Source organism: Equus asinus, chromosome 29 (genome assembly GCF_041296235.1).
Source record: "Equus asinus isolate D_3611 breed Donkey chromosome 29, EquAss-T2T_v2, whole genome shotgun sequence".
Taxonomy (NCBI): domain Eukaryota; kingdom Metazoa; phylum Chordata; class Mammalia; order Perissodactyla; family Equidae; genus Equus; species Equus asinus.
The window spans coordinates 17,873,822-17,896,237 of NC_091818.1; the positions used below are offsets into that span (position 1 = coordinate 17,873,822).

The 22,416-nt window shown below is 35.4% G+C and overlaps 1 protein-coding gene across 1 annotated transcript in view; it reads right to left on the minus strand.

Moving 5' to 3' along the window:
• Window positions 1–22,416, minus strand: part of CCDC7 (coiled-coil domain containing 7) — a 432,318-nt gene that overhangs the window by 246,542 nt on the left and 163,360 nt on the right. The window contains exons 16-18 of the mRNA XM_070500835.1: window positions 21,023–21,060; window positions 2,155–2,491; window positions 1,208–1,280 (exon numbers count right to left, since the gene is read on the minus strand). Coding sequence (XP_070356936.1) covers window positions 1,208–1,280; window positions 2,155–2,491; window positions 21,023–21,060 — 448 coding nt within the window. The remainder of the gene's footprint in view (window positions 1–1,207; window positions 1,281–2,154; window positions 2,492–21,022; window positions 21,061–22,416) is intronic.

The window sequence follows — 22,416 nt, forward strand, 5'->3', positions numbered from 1 at the left end:
CCTGCCCAAAACAACTAACAACAGGTATTTAAACAGACATGATATGATTTAAACAGATATGAACACCATGTTCATTGTAGCATTATTTACAACAGCCAAAAGGTGGAAACAACCCAAATGTCCTTTAGCAGATGAATGGATAAACAAAATGTGGTATACACATGTAATGAAATATTATCCAGCCATTAAAAGGAATGAAATTCTGATACATGCTACAATGTGGATGAACTTTGAAAACACTATGCTAAGTGAAATAAGCCAGACATAAAAGGATAAATATTGTATGATTTCATATCTATGAAATACAATAGGCAAATTCATAGAGACAGAAAGTAAATTACAGGTTACCAGTGGCTGGATGAAGGCAGAAATGGGAGTCATTTGTTTAATGAGTTTCTTTTGGGGATGATGAAATGTTGTAGAAATAGATGTACAACATTGTGAATGTAATGAACGTCACTGAATTGTACACTTAAAGGTTATTAAAATGGCAAATTTTATGTTATATATATATATTTTACCACAATAAAAAAATTTTTTAGTCAGTTGATTAAATTCAGCTCAACTGCTCGTTAAAAATTCATAATAAAGTTTGAACAACAGAAAATGTCCTGGCCTTAATAAGGAATATTTATCTCAGACAACCAATCATCATAGGTGAAACAGTTTGTGCACTCTCCTTTCAAAGCACAATAGAAGAGTGATGCTCCTGCACTCTATATCACAACCATTTAATTTTATTTTGAAAGTTCAGCCCAATGCAATAAGATACGGTTGGTTATAAAAGCTATCTACATTGGAAATGAAGAACAAATTCATCATCATTTTAAAACATACATCAAACACCTAAAGAATCTAGCTAAAATATTATTTATATCACAAAACATATTTTTTCCTGACATATCTTGATGAATTTTTGGTATAATATTATGCTAAGAATTCATAACGCCAAACACTGTTACTTGGTCAAGGCAAAGCTATCACTTCCCTTTTTACACAGATCTTAGTTGAAATAGACTCCCTACGTAATATAATATTAACTCACCAAATTAATTTTTACATATTGGTCAATATATTTCTATATTATCTGATGACTGTCTAAGGAATTATTTCTATAATAATGTTCTCTCTTCAGTTATTTATAATTACACCACAGGAACACACAATCATTTACATTTTTATTTTACGAAACAGAAAACATTTTTACCTTGAAATTCTGTTGCTTCTTGGGAAGTTTGCTTTTCAATATTACTTTGTAATTTCTCTTCTAAAACATCAGCCTTAATAACAAAATTATAATAAGTAATTACAAACTATATATCATGGAACTCTACCTTCTTTTAGAGAGAGAACAATTTTTTATTCATATCTACAATGTCATTGCAGAAACATTTTACTTTTCATTATTTCCTGCGTTTATAAAAAAAATAAGAACAATTAATGGATTTGAGAGGCATTTGGTAACACTTAATAGTGTGGAGGGAACTCAAGCAATATTGTAATTCTCCCTCATAAATAATTCCAAATAAATCATGTTAAGAATTATTCATTATGATTCTAGTTTAGATTTATATTTTAGTCTGATTCAATCTCTAGACAAATTCAAATGGCTTACAAAATCACTTTTATAAGGCTACTTTAACAACTTCTATATATTGTGAATATATGTCAACTATGTAGCCTTTTTATCATTTCCCTTTTTCCTAGCATTTTTGCCCTAAGAATTTCCTAATTAAATACCATTTTAACAAAAGCAATTCTGATAATTTTCAAGATCTTGTTTAAACAAAATTATTTCAAAATGGCTTTGCTTTCATAAGTACCTTATTGTATAAAAATATTTTTTGTAGATGAACATGAAATGAAAATTTCCCTGTCTCGGTTGGAATTGTGTATCTTTTAATTTATCATTAAAACTCTAATCTAAGCCACAGCTTCTTTGTCGATATAGATGAAAATTTTTTTATGTTAAAATATTACTTTGATTCCCAAATATTACTGTAAACATCCTAAATAAAAACAGGTATTAAAATGCAAACTTTTTATTCCCTTTAAATAAGAAAATGTTGATGAATTTTTAATTAAAATTTATTCAAAATATTGAAGGAGTCTAGCAATTTAAAGTAAATAGCTTTATGTTATTGTTCTATATATTACCTTTGAGATATCACTACCCATTGGCTTTCTTTTAATAACAACAGTGGGTGAAATAAACGGTGCTGTCACTGTTTCACTCCCTTGAAGCAATGTTCTGGCAGAAGGTGAATTTTGAATTTCTTTGATTGATGTTCTGGAAGGCAGTGAATCTTGAGTTTCGCTGCTTGATAATACTCTTGCAAATGATTTATCATGGGTCTCTGATGAAAGTATATGGGATGGGTCTTCATCAGCAAAAACTTCATTGGCATTCTTTGAAAAAGCTGATCCATCTTGAGATTTGAGGATCTGTGAAAGATCTGAAATAGCAGGGCTAGCCCTTTTCTTCTCTGAGCTTTAGAATTACAAAATATCTGGTATTAGATTATGTGAAGAACATTTTTTATTTGTAACTGAAGAATGATTTTCATAATCTACAAGAATATTAAACAATTATAATTATTCATTAATTAATGGTGACGCAAATATGAAATTGATGCTACATAACAAGTTGAAGATAATATACACAGAATTAAGTAACATTTGAAATACTTAACATAAGAGTTATTCAAGGTCATAACCAGCCACAGAACAACAAAGTCTTCTCGGCCAAAGTAGAGCGCAAGATGGTTTGGAGGTTGCCCTTTAGTCACATTTATCCCAAAGTTATTTTTTCACAATTTCATTTCAGAATGAAAATTAAAATCCCTTTATAGACGTTTTGACATTAAAAATCACTGTCTTCCACTAGAATCAATTCCCAAGCTCTGAGTTACTTTTCCTCAGGGTAAGAGGTATTTATTCTCCACCAATTGGCAAAGGGTCAGCTTTCAGGGTTCCAGAACTGAGGTAATCATATGTCACAGTTGCCTGCACAGTCTCAGTTTATGCTTGTTGTCCTAGCATTCCAGTTTAGACAATCTAATGGTCAAACTACCCATCTTCTGTAGAATTTAACAAAGCTTTCCTAGGCCTACCAAATGCAACAGAGTTTGATGGTTCTTCATTTTAAACAACTATTACTCAAGTTAATATAATTTGCCCAAGGCTCATTGCAAAGTATATAAAATAATTTGAATTTTTGTCTCACAGATGCAAAATTTTAAAATGTAACCATTGCCACCAATCCTGCATTTGTTAGTTTAGGATGAATTTCAAACACCAGACTTTGGACTATTAAAAAAATGGGGATGGGAGGGAGGTCAATTCTGAGAATAAAAGTGTAAGATAGTTGATGGCTAAAAAGACATGTAACTGGGGCTGACCTGGTGGCTTAGTGGTTGTTTGCATGCTCTGCTTTGGCAGCCTGGCATACGTGGGTTCTGAGCCCGGGCACAGACCTACACACCACTCATCAAACCATGCTGTGGAGGCATCCCACATATAAAATAGAGGAGGACTGGCACAGAGCTGGATTGGCACAGATGTTAGCTCAGGGACAATCTTCCTCAAGCAAAAATAGGAAGATTGGCAACAGATGTTAGTTCAGGGTCATTCTTCCTCACCAAAAAAAAAAAAAAAAAAAGACATAACTTATAATAAAAAACTTTTGTAGTGGCCTTATAAAATGGGTTCCAATATTAAAGAGAATAGGTGCCTGTGAATTAATAGCCTGTGCTAAATTAAGAATGGCATCTCATCCTCAAACATGATTTAATAGTTTCTTAGGTATTTGAATTTAAGATGACTAGTTACGAAATAGTCTAACACTCTTCTGGAGACCATTTTTGAAGACATATCCTAGAGGATTGTTGTCATTAGGCCATTGAAGCATAAAAAAATGTTAAGCGCATGATATAAATTGATGGTTTTTTACAATCATACCTACAACCACACACAAATTATCACTCCTGCCACTAACATTACCACAGAGCTACAAGTAGAAAGCAAAATACTTCTAAAGATTTTGAAATGTTTATTAGGGGATATCATTAACCACTTGATTCTACACAGGCAAATGATCCTAAATTATAACAATAGAGAAAATGTGTGGCAATCTCAAGAACAGTTCCTTAAATACTAATACAAAGTTAATTTGTAACCATACTCCCACACTCAAGCAATCCCACTTCTATTATCTCCCACAATCATAAGTGACCATTGTATAACACGGTGATACTTCTGCTGAGGGGGGATAAGAAAGAAAAATATTCGAAAGGTATGCAAGCAGTACTGTATTCAAGCTCACCTTAGCCAAAGTGATATCTCTAAGAAGTGGGATAGTATACTTCCAAGCCCTGCTGTTTGTTTGGATGATAAAAGAAAAGAAGAACATGAGGAGGAGGGTTAGAAGGAGGAGGGAGAAAGACGATGGAAAGGCTATGGAAGGCATCCTAAATTCACACAGAAAATAACAATAAAGCAAATGGCTTGCCCTATCCCCATTCTTTGGTAAATGATGAACAACCTAAACATATTTATGTCTTTCTAAATTCGTTGTCCATGTTAGATTCTTTCTAGCCACCCCTCCATGTTAAAACGCTACAACATAGTATATAGTATAATTATGAGTGTGTATTTTAACAGCTTTGAGATAAGCATGCTGACAGCATTCCAATGACAGTCTTCAACAGCACTGAAGTGGTATAAAGAATAAATCTTCTTCTGTTTGCAAATAGACGTACAAGACCATAATCTGTTACACATATCACCACAGACACCTCATAATCCCTCTTAATACACTGTCACTCAGGCAAAACGGAAGATTGCTTTTGGATTACTGTCCAACCTGTCCTGTTGTTTTTCTGTTCCAAGATCTTCTTTTGCAGGAGCTTTCCTTATGAACTCCATCCATTTTCTAAACTCTCAACACAATGCCTAATCCATTCCCCTTCCCTCTTAGGAAAAAAAAAAAGTCTCTTGCAAGTATTGATGTATATACTGAAATTTTAATTATCAATGAAAATATAGAGGAGAATGGATTTGATATTCTTATCTACAATAATATAATATAATACAATACAATATCTACAATAATATAAGATGTGGAATGCATTTATATATACAAGAAAACAAAAAGTCTAGAATTCAAAGTGTGCAATATAGTACAATCTAAAATGATTCTAAAAATTAATTTTATAGAAAATTTTCAATATAGATAATGCAAAAATAAAAGCAAAAAACTATCATAAATATTTTGATAGTTTTGAAAACTATAATTATCACTGGTCAAATTCTTCATACTGACCAGTTTTAGGCTCCTCAATTAAAAAGAAACTCAAAAAATTTGAAAAGTTTCAGTAAAAAAACAAGATGATTAAGAGCCTGGAAAAATGAGAGCTGGCCCCAGTGGCTTAGTGGTTAAGTTGCGCATGCTCCACTTCAGTAGCCCAAGTTCAGTTCCTGGGCGCAGACCTATACCACTCTCTGCCAGAGGCCATGTTGTGGTTGTAGCCCACATACAAAAAGAAGAATGTTGGCAATGGATGTTCGGGGCAAATCTTCCTCAGGAAAAAAAAAAAAACACCCTGAACAAATGAAATGTTAAAATATTTGGAATTATTTCAGCTAGTAAAAATAAGGCTAGTGGACTACTTAGAAATAGTTTTTAAATGTGTAAATAAATCTTACACTGACAACATTGACTAGTTACAAATAACAGCTATTGTTATTACTGAACTAATTAGAAATAGGATTTAAACTATAAGGAAATTATATGGAACAAAAGGAAAACTATTCTAACAGTAGAAAAACAAAATTATTGGTTAATGAGGATGATAAACATGTTTTCTCCTGAATGGCCTCAGTGGATATCATTTCCCTGCTCTGTAGCTAGGCAGAGACTTTCAAACAAAATCTTTCACTGATACCTGAAATATTGGAAAGCAAACTCCCTCCACATGCTCTTTTTCCAATACATCTATTTTCCCCTCATCAGGGAGTTTCATAGTTCCAGAATAATCTATTTTTCCCTGCACCCCTCCCCACTGCTCTATAGATATACAAACTAGTATGTGACAGGCTCCTTCCCCTAGAGCACTTTCCATCATCTATTGAGCTGTCTCTAGCCCAAACGTTCACTGTGCAAGATGAGAGCTTGGAATATTACATGTGTTCTGCTGCTACTCTGCCTATAAGTTTTTCTCAGAAAATATTGCCATTTTAACTAGCTGTATGTGACTCATACAGATACCATAGCTTTTGAAAACAGAAATAGTTTGATTGGGCCACCACTGAGGTGGTAAATAAACCCACTGGAAGCTTTACACCAGAAAAACTACTGAGTTGGAATGGCCAATATCTCAGTGGCCATATTGTTTATAGTCACAAAAGCTGAGAGGGCAAATTACTTGGCCCAACTAGAATGGCTAGAGACCAGGTGGCTCAGAGATATGGGATAAAATAATCTCCACGTGGGGGGATAGCTACATAGCCCATAGACCACTGAAGACGAGAAATGGGAAGGTTTCTTAGAAATCCTAGAACAGTAGATTTGCTATAAAAGAAAAATCCAGAGCAATAAGGTTGTAAGTAGGTGGCTACAGCACTCTACTTAAAGGAAGGAGAAAGAGGCCAGGCTCAGAAAAGCCTAGAAAAATTGGCATAAACATGACTAAAAGTTAACAGGTCGATACTAAAGCCTGAAAGAGATTTAAAAAATCGCCTGACTGTGCAGATCTATGGTTGGCCTCTCTTGCAACAGAAGGGAGGAAAACTATTGGGCTGATACAAAATTTGGAATGATCTGAACAGAGTTACACAGATAGCACAAAAAGAGACAAAGACTTGAGCTAGAGCCTTGTCCTCTTCAGCTTTCCAGGGGGTGAGATCTCAAGCATTTCTAAACTTACCATACACTGACTCCTACATGGTATGGAGAAAGGAGTTAACACAGCAGGGCTTAGACTTCTATCCTTGGAAAGCCCTGCTTACAAGGTTGGCCCTTGGCTGGTATCTTGGAACTTGACAGGGTTCCCACAATTCCCAGAACTAAGGATGGCTCTCTGTGCCCACTGTACAAACAATGTGGTTTATGCTGAACAACTGCTTTCCTTCTGGCAGTGTGGATTTTTGGTACATGATAGGCACAGTGTGTCTATACAACCAGCCACCAGTAAAAACCTGAGTCTCTAATGAGTTTCCCTGGTAGACAACATGTCACATGTGTTGTCACAATTCACTGCTGGAGTAATTAAGCATATTCTGTTTGACTCCACTGAGAGAGGACTCTTGGATGCTTGTACCTGGTTTCTTCCAAACTTTGCCTCATGTGCCTTTTCCTTTTACTGATTTTTGTTTTTATCATTTTGCTATAATATCATGATAATGACTATGCATTGAGTCCTGTGAGTCCTCCTAGCAAATCACTGTACCTAGAGATGGTCTTGGAAACCCCCAACACAGTTGGTGTTAGCAGCAGGATTCACTAGAATGATCTCTGACTTACTGAAATATGGAGAAAGCATTGCTTGGAAAAAGGAATTATGAAAGGTTGGGATGGGAGATGATTAATTTTGGGTGGCTATGGACTCATCTATGGTACAAAATGGCAGCTGAACTGCTTTCTGTTGGGCGAGGTAAAGTTACCTATGGGATTTGAAAATGATACATTCAACTCCAGGAGAACTGGCTTCTAGATCCCCTGGCTGCAATTCTGGTGCTGAGTAAAGCAAGAGAAAAAGGTGCAGCCTGGGTGATGTCCTTGGTTTTTGTGCTCTCTACCAAGTGGGAGGAGAAAGGACCTAAAAATTCCGAAACGTGGGCTTTGCATGGGCAAAAGGCAATAAAAATTAGTTTGTACTTACAATCTCCTTCAGGTGGAAGGGGGAAAGGTTAAATCAGCTCCTGGGGCAGGAGCAAAGCTTTAAATAAACCAGAGGAAAAATTGAGGGGTGGAGGGTAAGGAGGGCGACTCTAGCTTCCTTTTCTTCAGCCTGGCTCTGCTACTGCTGAAGCATCACCCCTTTCCCTTGCATTCCAGCTGGGATATCCCTGCACCTGTAATGCTAACCCTGTAAATGATTAATTTACTGCTAGTACAAATTCTTAATGAGAAAAAAAGGGAATTTTTTATTGATGTATAGTTGACATACAATGTTATATGAGTTTCAGGTGTACAACATAATGATTCAATATTTGTATGTACTGCAAAATGCTCACCACAATAAGTCTAGTTAACATTCATCACCACAAATAATTACAGAATTTTTTTTGTTGTGTTGAGAACTTTTAAGATTTACTCTCCTAGCAACTTTCAAATATGCAATACAGGATTACTAACTACAGTTGCCATGCTGTACATTACATCCCCATGACTTATTTATTTATAACTGGAAGTTTGTACCTTTTAACACCCTATATCCATTTCACCCATCTCCCACTTCCCCACTGCTGGCAACCATCACTCTGCTCTCTGAATCTATGACTTTGGTTTTAGGGCTTTTGGGGGGATTTGTTGTTGTTGTTTTAGATTCCTTATATAAGTAAGATCACATGGTATTTTTCTTTCTCTGTTTAACTCATTTCACTTAGCAAAATGGCCTGAAGGTCCATCTATGTTGTCACAAATGGCAAGATTTCCTTCTTTTTTATGGCTGAATAATATACCATTATACACACACACACACACAACATTTTCTTAATCCATTCATCTGGCGATGGAACTTTGGCTATTTTCTTATCTTGGCTATGGCTATGGTAAATAATGCTGCAATGAACAAAGGGGTACAGATACCTTTTTGCGTTAGTGTTTTCATTTTCTGTAGATAAATACCCAGAAGAGGAATTGCCAAATTATACAGTAGTTCTATTTTTAACTTTCTGAGGAACCTCAATAAATTGAGGTTTTCCCTAGTGGCTGCACCAATTTACATTCCCACCAACAGTGCACAAGGGTTCTCTTTCTCTACATCCTTGCCAACACTTGTTATTTCCTGTCTTTTTGATAATAACCATTCTAATAGATGTGAGGTGATATCTCATTGTGGTTTTGATTTACATTTCCTTGATGATCAGTGATGTTGAGCATCTTTTCATGTACTTGTTGGTCATCTGTATGTTTTCTTTAAAAAAAAGTCTATTCAGATCCTCTGCCCATTTTTCAATGAGACCGGGGTTTTTATTTTTTGGCTATTAAGTTGTACAAGTTCTTTATATTTTGGATATTAACTCCTTACTGGATGTGGTTTGCAAATATTTTACCCCATTCAGTAGATTGCCTTTTCATTTTGTTGATGGTTCCTCTGCTGTGCAGAAGCTTTTTAGTTTGATGTAGTCCCACTTATTTATTTTTGCTTTTGCTGCCTTGGCTTGTGGTGTCAAATCTAAAAAACATCATTCCCAAGACCAATGTCAAGGAACATGATGTCTATGTTTTCTTCTAGGAGTTTTATGGTTTCAGGTCTTACATTCAAGTCTTTAATCCATTTGAATTAATTTTTGTATATGGTGTAAGATAGTGGTCCACCTTCATTCTTTTGCATATGGCTGTACAGTTTTCCCCACATCATTTATTGAAGAAACTGTCCTCTCCCCATTATATTCTTGGTTCCTTTGTCATAAATTAATTGATCATATACTATGAGTTTATTTCTGGGCTCTCCTCTGTTCCATTTATCTATATGTCTATTTTTATTTCAACACCACACTGTTTTCATTACTATAGCTTTATAAGGGATTTTGAAATCAGGAAGCATGATGTCTCCAACTTTATTCTTCTTTCTCAAGATTGCTCTGGCTATTTGGGGTCTTTTGTGGTTCCATACAAATTTTAGAATTGTTTGTTCTATATCCATGAAAAATGCTACTGGAATTTTGTTATGGATTGCATTGAATCTGTAGATTGCTTTGGGTAGTATGTACATTTTAACAGTATTAATTCTTCCAATCCATGAGCATGGGATATCTTTCCATTTATTTATTCCAATTTCTTCCATCAATGTTGTACAGTCTTCAGTGTATAGTTCTTTCCTCTTCTTGGTTAAATTTATTCCTAGGTATATTATTCTTTTGGAGGCAATTTTAAAAGAAATTGTTTTCTTAACTTCTCTTTCTGCTAGTTCATTATCACTGTATAGAAATGGAATAGATTTCTGTATATTGATTGTTTCCTGTAACTTTACTGAATTCATTTATTAGTTCTGACAGTTTTTTTTGTGGAGTCTTTAGGGATTTTTATATATAGTATCATGTCATCTGCAAATAGTGACAGGTTTACTTCTTCCTTTCCAATTTGGATGCATTTTATTTCTTTTCCTTGCCTAATTGCTCTAACTAGCACTTCCAGTGCTATGTTGAATAAAAGTGGCAAAAGTGGGCATGTGTGTTTTGTTCATGATCTTAGAGAAAAAGCTTTCAGTTTTTCACCATTGTTGATGTTAGAGGTGGGCTTGTCATATATGGCCTTTATTATGCTGAGGTTCTCCCTATACACAGTTTGTTGAGAGTTTTTATCATAAATAGATGTTGAATTTGGTAAAATGCATTTTCTGCATCTATTGAGATGATCATATGATTTTTACCTTAATTTTGTTAATGTGGTGTATCACATGGATTGATTTGCAGATGTGGAACCAACTTTGCAACCCTGGGATAAACCCCACTTGATTGTGGTGTATGATCCTTTTAATGTATTGTTAAATTAGGTATGCTAATATTTTGTGGAGGGTTTTTGCATTTATGTTCATTGGGGATATTGGCCCGTAATTTTCTTTTCTTGTGGTATCCTTGTTTGATTTTGGTATCAGGGTAATGCTGGCCTCATAAAATGAGTTTGGAAGTGTTCTCTCCTCTTCAATTTTTGAAAGAGTTTGAGAAGGATTGGTATTAATTCTTTGAACATTTGGTAGAATTCACTGGTGAAGCCATCCGGTCCTACACTTTTTTTTTTATAGGGAGTTTTTAAATTACTGATTGAATCTCCTTACTAGTAATTGGTCTGTTCAGATTTTCTACTTCTTCATGATTCAGTCTCTGAAGGTTGTATGTTTCTAGGAATTTATTCACTTCTTCTAGGTTGTCCAATTTGTTGGCATATAATTGTTTGCAGTAGTCTCTTATGATCTTTCATATTTCTCTGGAATCAACTGTAATTGATACCACTCCTTTTTCATTTTTGATTTTATATTTTAACTTTTAACTCTCTCTCTTTTTTATTGGTGAGTCTAGCTAAAAGTTTGTCAGTTTTATTTATCTTTCCAAAGAACCAGCTCTTAGTTTCTTTGATCTTTTCTATTGTCTTTTTAGTCTCTATTTCATTTATTTCTGCTCTAATCTTTACTTCCTTCTTTCTACCAACCTTGGTCTTCATTTCTTTTTTTTCAGTTCCTTGAGGTATAGAGTTAAGTTGCTTATTTGAGATTTTTCTTGTTCTTGAGGTAGGTATTTCTCTCTCTTAAATTCCCTCTTAGGACTGCTTTTGCTGCATCCCATAAGTTTTGGTATGTTGTATTTCCATTTTCACTTGTCTCAAGTTTTTTAAAATTTTTATTTCTTCATTGACCTATTGGTTATTCAGTAGCATGTTGTTTAGTCGACACACACTTGTGAATTTTCTAGTTTTCTTCTGGTGATTGATTTCTAGTTTCTTAACATTGTGGTCAAAAAATATGCTTGATATGATTTTAATCTTATTAAATTTGTTAAGACTTATTTTGTGGCCTAACATATGATCTATCCTGGAGAATGTTCCATGTGCACTTGAGAAGAATTTGTGCTCTGTTTCTTTTGGATGGAATGTTCTGTACATATCTGCTAAGTCCATGGGGTCTAACACGTTGTTTAAAGCCAATAGTTTTTTATTTTCTGTCAGGGTGATCTATCCATTGATGGAAGTAGGGTATTAAATTCCTCTACTATTATTGTATTGCTGTCTATTTCTCCCTTTGGGTATGTTAATATTTGCTTTATATATTTAGTTGCTCTTATGTTGGGTGCATAAATATTTCCAAATGTTATATCTTCCTGTTGTATTGACCTAAATGGGGAATTTTTTTTTAATGGCTTTGCATTTTGTAGCTACTGCATCTGGATATATAATAAAAATTGATGTGAAATGTTTACATGTTTTAATTTCATAAATGCTAGAGAGATCATCCTGATCAGGGAAAGCTGCAAAGAAAAAGTGTTATTGGGACACAACTTCCTGGCACTCTACTGCAAAGGGTGGTCTGGAATTTAAATTCTTTGAGTATTGAAAATAGGAAAAGATTTGATAATTTATGACTTTTGCCTATTGGAGCCTCTTTAAAAAGAAAGGCAAAAGGGACAAGAGAGGCAATCACTAAATGAAGATACACCTTTGGAGTTTACAAAAGCAGTTTTTAATTGCTCATAGGTACTTGTAAATTCAGATGTTTGACCCTTAAAGGATGATTTTTCTAGCCTGATGTGCATATTTTTGAGTGAGTCAATTTGAGCTCTAAGACTGACAAAACAAAGAAGGTTTGGGAGAGCCTTGATTTTCACTTGGACTTGGAATAGGGCTGTCTGTCTCTATAGCATCTCAGTTTTGCTACTGATAAAAGAAAAAAGGCTAATTCACAGATCCTAATTTCCTGGACCTGACACTGAGCTGTAACTAATACTGTCTGCTATGGGTTGTTTCAGCCTCAGCATGAAGAATAGAAAGCAGGCATAGGCTGAATCAGACTCTGAGATTGTTCCAGAATTAAGACACTTCTTTTTGGAGCCCTAAAATCTAAGAACATCATGGACATAGGCTGGACTGTCTGGGTCACATAACAAATGCCCACAGAAAAGAGCTTGTTCTCTGATGGAACCATCTTATATCCAGCTGCTGATCTACGCCGTATATAGATGCTGATTGCATTCCTAACTTGTGATCCCTGATGAAAGTTTCAAGTTCAGGGAGAGTACATCTCCAGGACTGTGGCCACTTTGCCCATTCTTAACAGATCAGACTGTCAACTCTCTTTCTGGATATCTCACTGATGTTGATTATTGTGTTTGTCTTGCTAGATTAGTTGCAGTTTGCAACAAGAAACTGATAGCCATCTCTACTTCCCTCACCTTTCTCCTGGTGCACATACCTTAGTTAAGGCAGTTTGACTATTAAATACAGCTGTCTCCAGAAATAATTGATTTTTATCTTTAGGCTGCTCACTGAATAAATGACCAGAATAAAAGGGTGAAAGGTTATGTAAACCCTTTTTGAAATTTTTGAAAATTTAGGATTTGTCCTGACCAGTTCCTGAACATGATGTGTCTTTCTGGTTAAGTTGTAAAGAAATGCTTTTCTGCAAAAATGTTTTCGTCCTTCTTGCATACAACCCTTCTAGTCAAAATGTCTGGATGAATATAGAATATGATTTGGAAAGAAATGTAAATTTTTGATTACTGAATGGGAACACTGGTTTTCTAACACCTGACTAAAAACAAAATGCCAGTACCTTGGAAAGCACTGGGGAGAGGGAGGGCACTATGTTTTCAGAACTATTCCAGGAAGTCTTCCCCTCCTCCTGCAGGAAAACTCCCTGTGCTGCCTTTCTAAACTTCTGAGAGCACTTTGAATTCAAACTGACTGCTGAGCCTAAGATCACACATGACAGTGCTGATTCTGAGACAGCAGATGGTGGCCCAGATCCTGCATTTTCCACACAGAACAATTTCAGATGTTTTCTAGACTTGCCAGGTAGATTAACTGGTGTCATTCACAAGATAAACTGTTTGGAACTGACTGTCTTCAAGCAGTCCTTCTAAAACAAAGGACTCAACTAAATAAATTGGACCAGACTGACAGCCCTGAGGTGGGAGGTCCATTGGTGGGAGGGCACCTGGCGGACCTGTAAATCTGTACTGCCTGACTAATGTACGTTCTCTTGGGATGCTCTAACAACTGTAAAGTATTTGTTTCCAGGGGTACCACGTGTGCTCTCTAGGATTGTATTTCTTGCATGGGTGCCCTGACTGTCACGACACTGTGTCAACCCTGGAAGGCCTTCAGGTCAATTTCAACTTATTGGCCAGAGTTGTGCAGCACGTGAATTTGTGCCTTGGGCAAGGTAAAAAGACCTATACAAAAAATTAAGAAGGAAGCCACTTGGATTTCTAGGATATGGTTAATGGGATTTCTTTTAACTAGCTAAGTCCAGGACTCCTAAAGGGAATAACTGAGATCAATACTATAAGTTGGTCTCACCCTGGAGCATGGGGTCCCACTTACAATCATTTTACTGTAAAAATGCCTTGACCAAGGGCCAAGAGGGTGGATTGCACAGAAAAGAGTGAACATCAGCAGGACTGAGACTGCTATCCTTAGAAAGACCTGTTTGCAAGATTGAGTCTTGGCTGGCATCTGGGAACTTGCATTTTGGGAAGGTTCCTAGAATTCCCAGAACTGATAAGAGTGGCTCACTGTGCCCAAATCATTAGTACAAATAATGTAGTTTATGCAGAATACCTGCTTTTCTTCTGGGAGTCTGGAATTTTGGTCTATGGTAGGCAGAAGGCACTACGTGACCAGCCTCAATAAAAACTCTGGGCACTGAGTCACTAATTTTCTAATGAGCTTGACATTTTACATGTGTTATCATAATTCATTGCTGGAGGAATTAAGAGCATCTCTGTGACTCCACTGGAAGAGGACTCTTGGAAGTTTGCATCTGGTTTCTTCTGGATTTTTTCCCCATGCATCTTTTCCCTTTGCTGATTTTATTTTGTATCCTTTTGACATGACACATCATAGTCACAATAATAACTATATGGTGAGTCCTGTGAGCTTTCCTAGTGATGGGAGCAGTCTTAGGGACACCTGACACACAGTGGTATTATTTTTGTACTTTATATTACAACTGAGTTTTCTGCTTCTTTATTACATAATTGTTATTAAACCCAGAAAAGGTACTAAGCCATACTAGTTAGAGAACTACCCTGTTGGCAAAGTACATGAACTTGTGAAGAACTGTCTGAACTGCCAGGGTCATTCAAAAATATTGTATACAAGAAGGGTAAAGATAAAATAATCTCCCCAAAAAATGTGATGCATGCAGGGATGCCATGCAATGCTAGTAAGTCTAGTTAAAAACCCACTGGGCACCACAGTGGAACTGAAGCTCAAACAAGCAAAAACCAATTGTGCCTCCCTTCCTCAGTCTCTGTAATTACATCAGCTACTGAATAAATTGCTGCCACTACTGATACATGTATGCAGCCAAGGTCTTAGCAAGACATGCAACATACATTTAGTAATCTTTCTTCAGAATATTTGAAATCCTGTCATTTATTTTCAATGGGTAGCACAAAACATAGCACAATGTGAACTGCTAGCAATTTCTAGACATTCTATTACCTCGTGGACAGGGGTCAACACTGAAGTCCCACTTGCTTTCTAAGGTCCCCCGTTTAAAAATAGCTTTAAATGAAAACATAACCCAGGGCCTTGTCATTCAAATGAATTAGGGGGAGGGGTCATCATATGGACAGCACCAAAAGACGCATTCTATATCCTTGAAAGGAAAATTTATTGGCCCTGCAGCCCCCAACCACAAAGGAGTTTCTTTTTTAGGTACCCATGACATCACATGCTACACCTGTTGATTCTTCAAAGCATCTGTGCCAATGCAACTAATTTTAAGTGGAAGCTCCTACATTTAGAAGCCTTGGAAGAGTTCCAGGCATTACAAAAACAAGTTTTAACTTTGTTTCTGCCATATTCTTCCGACTCATGGGATTACGGGTACCTGTAAGCAAACTTTTGTTGACTGGAGCTTTTGGCAACAATATTTCAAGCTATTTGTCAGCTCCTGGATCTTTGAACTCAATGACTTCCTCCTACTGTTGAATGACACATGCCCTTTGGGCAGTCACTGCTAGTTTATGATTGGGCCCTAATGGGGCATATTTTCTCACTTTTCAATTCAACATTCCTACCCTATGATAGGTCTTCTCTAAACCAAAATCTTATAAGGTGGCCAACCCTAGGAAAATTCTACTGTAAATGGGAGATAGCACACCCAATCAAGGGCCAATCCTGGCCCTTACGATGTTAGCCAAATTCAGAAAACACAGCTGCACACTCACTGAACACAGCGATACTCCTCTGCTGTTTTAAATAAACCATTGACTTAGTAGGGCCCTTGCCTACAAGATCCGCCACCTGACAAGAAAATATGACTCACTGATGGAACAGCCTCTCTCAGAGGTCACAAAATCTAGCGGAGTGCTGCATTCATCCAACAGAATGATGGTAAATTGTTAAGATCCCACGGAATTGGTGATTCTTCAAAACTGAGTGAATTTAGGTCATTTTTCGTGGCCACAGCGCACACTCTCCTTAGATTGAATTATACTTTTAAAAATACTCATGAGCCATTGCTAGTGGTCTATTTACATGATCAGGCTATTGGGCCACCCAAGACAGAACTATTAAATACACACACTTTTCTGAGACACCCGCTGCCCAAGGAAATAGGTATGACAACTTACTAACAAACTCAATCCTTATTTTTCACATGTATATGCCCACAAGAACGAACTAAATCTAAAGGAAAATACATCATACGGAAAAGCCAATCAAGAATGTTTGACCATCATCTCCATTATAGTCTTGGGTCCCTGGTTGTTTACAAGTTATAGGCTGCCCTATCCTGCAAGGGCCCCTCTGTATTGGTTGAACTCCAAAGCATCTTGGAACCATTTTTATTTCAAATCGATTGAAAGATCATTTCAAAAGAAATAACATATTTCCCTTCTTTTTTCGCCCCCTGTTTTGACCTCAGTGAATTGGTGGACACAACATTTGGCTCATTTAAAAGATGGACACTGTCTTTGCATCAGATGGTTCTGCAAACATCCTTTTATGATCCTACAGGTAATTTTAACGGCAACATAGTAACTTTGGGGTCCCTGCTGTACTTATCACTCCAGAGAAATGACAATCTGGATCCTCTCCACGAAAGAATAACAGATCTCAGTTTGTCAAATGTGAACATGTCTGACCCTGGGAAATGGTTGGAGGGGGGATAGCAAGGGAGATGACAAATAAATTTCTCTTTCTTATTGAAGATACTGAACAGACATTCCAAAACAGCACTTTTTGGCTGTCCAGGAAGCAGAGCTTATAATGTGAATTTATTAAAATGCTGTTTCTTCACCCTCATCTAACCTAGCTGGGAACATTACTGATATCCTTCTCCCAGGCAACACTGTTATGATCAGGACCAGGTGTCAGCCAGAGCTAATGAAGAGACATATTAATGAGAGTCCAAGAACAAGATGTAAATAGAGAAGAGACAAATCTTTGTTTTTGGATGGCCCTTGTGGCTCCATCCTTCTCCCTTTTGGTAGTTTGGAAGAGCTGGCTCACCAGGACTGTTCAATGGAAAAGCAGCTCTCATTTATACCAGCTATGTTAGTATACAAAGTACCTACTCTTTCAGGTGCTCCTTTTTTCTAACAAGGCCATTGCCTCAACCAGGAATCTCTCAGTGTTACATGGTTGACTAGGTGTTCTCTATCCCCTCCCAACTTTCCTATAATTTTGTAAAGTGTTATGTGAGGAGAAAGTCCCTCTCAGGGGCACTTTTCATGGTAAATCCAACTGTACTCACTCCAAGCGCACCACTCCATGGAATAATGATAGCTAAGGGGTTATTGTACCCTCTACTGCTTCTTAGTTTTTAAAGTTTCCTCTATAAAATCTACCTTATGCTTACAATTTGGATCACTATTAATATGTTCCTTGCACAACAGTTAACAGGAAATTATGAAATCTCCTCTAGAGTTTCTAATGATGTCCATTTGTAGAAGTTTATTCTCGTAAAAACTGAAAAGAGACAAAATATTTTAATAGCTTTTTATTTCATAATTAGATAATCCCTTTTCTTGATAGATAATACCTTCTTTGACCACCCAATCTAAATTATCGTTCCTTGTGACTCCCTATCAGTCACATATTATTAGCTTCAATTATTATTCTCTAAAATTGCCTTGTTTATATATTTTCACTTTTTTATTGCCTGTCTGTCCCACTATAATGTGATATTAGTAAAACTCAATGCCCAGAACAGTATCTGGCATATGAAGGTAGTAAAAATATTTATGGAATGAATGAATTTGGTGAATAAATAAATTAGCAAATTTAATAATCAATCACCTAATCTATGGAGAAAATATGCACACATATTAATACACTTTCTGTTTTGTACAGATGTCTTTTTGCTTTATAGCAAACTTAATTAGTGTTAGGGGGAAAAGTCCAAAAAAAAAAAGGATTTAGAAAGAAGTAGGTTGGATGTGTAACTCTTAAAAATAAAACACCAAGAAATAGCTTACATATTCATTTCTAAAATGTGTGTTTCAATGCTGTAAAACATTTAAGAAAAGCTAACAAAGCGTATGATGTGAAACACTAAATTATTATCTATTGTGTTTGATTAAATATTTGCCAGTAATTCCCTAAGCCAAAATAAATTGGTAAATGTTGTAAAGCGCAGAAAAAAAATGTACTTTATTGTAAGCAATACCATGTGTCTGTTCAGGTGGGATCTCCTTACTTCGCTCCCATCCACTCTCTGAAGGTTTGGGAGACTTTTCCAAAGTATCTCAGAAATTCTATTAGGATCTAAGAAGTAACCCAAAATGAAGTTTCATGAATAATATTGTGCCATGTGCTTAATAGTTTGAATTTTTTATTATATTTAGCAATATTCAACCTAAAGCTGTTAAGGGCAATTCTATAAAACCTAGAAAGCTGAAACAACATCATTCTCCTCAACATCCCATCATTCTCCTCAGTCTAGACTCCCCAAAAAAAAAGAACTACTGGCCTTTCCCTGGCACACTGTGTAGATTCTAAACACTCTCATCTTTACTTCAACAGTTCAGTCCACCTGTAACACCTTTTCCTCACATTCCCGTTAAAATGCAACCCAACTATCTTTCTTAAATTAAATGCTATGTTATTCTCAATCCAACCAGAAACAACTTTTCCTCCTTTTTGATGCAGCTTCTTGGTACCTTTTTAGAGAATGCCTCTTCCACATTACACTTTACTTATTTTTGCACATCTTGTCTGCCTTACTAGAATGTTAATGCATTGAGGGCAAGGACCACACAGCTGTCATCTTTCTACTTCTCATAATACCTAGTAAAGTGCCTTGCATGGCATGGACACTCAGTCCATGTTTCCTTATTGAACTAAATTGAATTGACATGAATTGAAATAATCTTTCTCTTGAAGTTAGGGAACATTACATCAATTAACAGTTCTAGAAAAAAGCCATTTAAGAGGAATTACTTGATATTAATTCCATGATCTTTTCCTGCTCTTGATGTCACATATTCCCTTTCATCCTCAGTCTGCTGTTCCCATCCAACTCTCTTTCCGTTCTTCCACTTCCTCTTAGCACTCTTAATTGTGACATCAGCGAAGTAGAATGGGGTCTGGCAGGAGCAACAACTCACAGTAACACTATCACAACCCCTCCTCAAAATCTTTCCTAAAGTTCATAGAAAGTAACTAAGACTGCCTTACTATGTTGTCATAGAGACTAGAGATTCTCTTTAAAATACTTTGTTTCAGCCAATGTTTCTACTTTATGAGGTCACAAAATATACGAACAGCCTATCAAATTCATCAGCAGCAACTAAACGTTCAACATTAAAAAAACTTATATGAAAAATTATCACTTCATGTTCTTCAGGATGATAAATTATTGGCTTTTCAGGATTTTTAAGGCCTATACTTCACTATGTTTCCATAGAAAAACTATGGTAGTATGTCATTCTCTACCATAATCTTAATATCAATATGAGTATCATTCTTTATCTGTTTCTACACAGTTCATAAGCTAGTTAAATTTCCATTAAAGTTGAAGATAAATATTAATACTTTTTCTAATACCTTCCCAAATATTCATAATATTGACCATATGACCAGACATATTCATAAGGTAACAGAATAAATGACAAGAAATCTACCCACAATCAGTTTGTAAAGCAGCAAATACATAAAACAAGGTGTAATTTTCTCCTACGATATTAAAAAATATACTTTTAAAAATATAAATAATCATTGCAGACATTGAAAATGGACCTTTTCAAAACTTCTGGCCATTTATCATTACATATATCACATAATTATTGCTAATTTATCTGGGTCAATAATCTAAAAATATTAAAAATAGTAATGAAGCAGAGAAATGCATAGTTCTAGGCCATTCTTTCCTCTTTTCTGTATGGCAATCAAAGTCAAAATTTTACATCTTAAGCTGCATATAATTAAGGAATAAATGCCTCATGGACATTTAATTTGAGTTCTCAATAATTCAAGTTATGATTGATAGGAAACACTGACACAGTTTATGCTCATTGGATAGCAACCTAAGTCTTACTGACAGAACTTGCTGCTCCAATAAGATATCTGGTTCAGGCTTTCTGTTGCCTGGCTGTTCTGTGAACAGGTCTGTGAATCAATCATAATATATTAATCAAACACACTCACTAGTGAAAATGATGAGATTTAATTGGATGAATAGATCAACTCAATTATTTATGTGCACATATATGCATATATATATATAAAGTGACTGAGCAAAAATGAAAGGCAAAATAAATTTTTAAGTGATTTTATTTATTAAGGTCATGCCTCTGAATGATGATAACTAACTTCAAAGTAAGGGTCAGTTCCTCACTATTTGGAAGTTTAATTGCTGTTGTCAGGAGAAAAATGTGGGTTTGTACACTAGACCTTGCCCTTAATTTAAACTTTCCATTTAAAAATTTTGTTTGACAGCATCTAAAACGTTGATCTTTGACAACATCTAAAGTTTCAAACATTTTCTATTTAAAATTAGTTTCAAAGATAAGAATGCAATATTGTAAGCAAAGATACAAATAAAGGAGTTTTATGATACTGAATTTAGAGTGGTTATTTTTACCATTTAGGTGTGCGAGCTGATAAAGAATAAATTTTTTAAAAATGTTTTACCTTTTTTCAGTAGGACTTCCATTTTGGACAACTGAGATCTGTGATAAAGATAAAACAAAATTTAAGTATAACAAATATGCACACAAAATGATTACATAAAATCATTTAGAAAAATATCCTTCAAAGCATTTTTTTTAAATATGATAATTTTGTAAGATTAAGGTATCAAAAAAGCTAAGAAATTACCATCTTTAGCATTGGAAGAGACATTGTAGAAGAGGAAATGCTAGCAAAATTACATTTCTTTTTTATTAGTAAATAGATATTTACTGGTAGATATTAATTAACGTTTACATTTTGGTTAGAGAACATCGAATTCATTGTTTTATTTATTATTTTGTTCATCTTTGTTTTTAAGAAACGATCAGGTTTTTTCTGGAAAATAAAACCTACATACCAGCTTTGGAAGGCAAGATACTACATAGTAGTATATTTTCCAGAAAAAGACATCACTATTCTTTGAGATAAAAAGATCACCATTCATATCAAAATTGAACCAAAGTAGAAGGTAGGTCAACTCCAAAATTATATTTCTAAATGAGAGCAAGGAGGGTTTTACACTTCTTAGTAAATAAAAATTATTTTAAACTTATCTATTACACAATTATTTAATCTTTTTAATTCTCTTTTTGAAGCATTTCTACTTCAAATGCCAATAGTATGCCATATACTAATATGGCAGTACTAACACACAGTATACTAATATGGTAGTACTTTTTTTCTTAATTTACAAATTTTTTAAAAGTATACTGAGATTGCATGTTCCATATACATTTAGTGAGGTGTGTGATGGAAAATACCAGGAAACCAGTGACCTCAAGAGTGTGATTTTATTAATAGCTTACCTCTTGGGAAGATAACAGATACTTTCCTATAGCACAAATTTTGAATTTAGATTTTATCCCAGGCCTGAATTTTATTAACTCAGTTTTTTTAATTCACAGATTAGCTGGCTTTATCCATACCTACCTATGGCAAAGACTTCCAGAGGTTTACCAAACTAATTTTCTTTTCGTCTTAGGCACATTACAATCTATATTTCTAAGTCCCTCCTGCAGTCATATGTGGCAAATGAAATACAAGAGAAAATGACATGCACCATTTCCAGCCTGGTCAATGAAAATAACTCATATTTGGTCTTTCATGTTTATGCCCAGTGTGGCTCAGGAAGCCAAATGTAAGATGACAAAGCCTCCATATGCCAGGATTCCTGAGTGACTTTGTGGAGCAGGATGCCCTAACACAAACACTGACCCTGAACTTCCTGGGATCATTTACATGAAGAAATAAGCTTCTGGTATAATGGTGTGAGCCATTATACATTTTGGGCCCATATGTCACAAGAGTTAGCCTATATATTAACTAATATACCACCAAGGGTTTTCATATGGCCT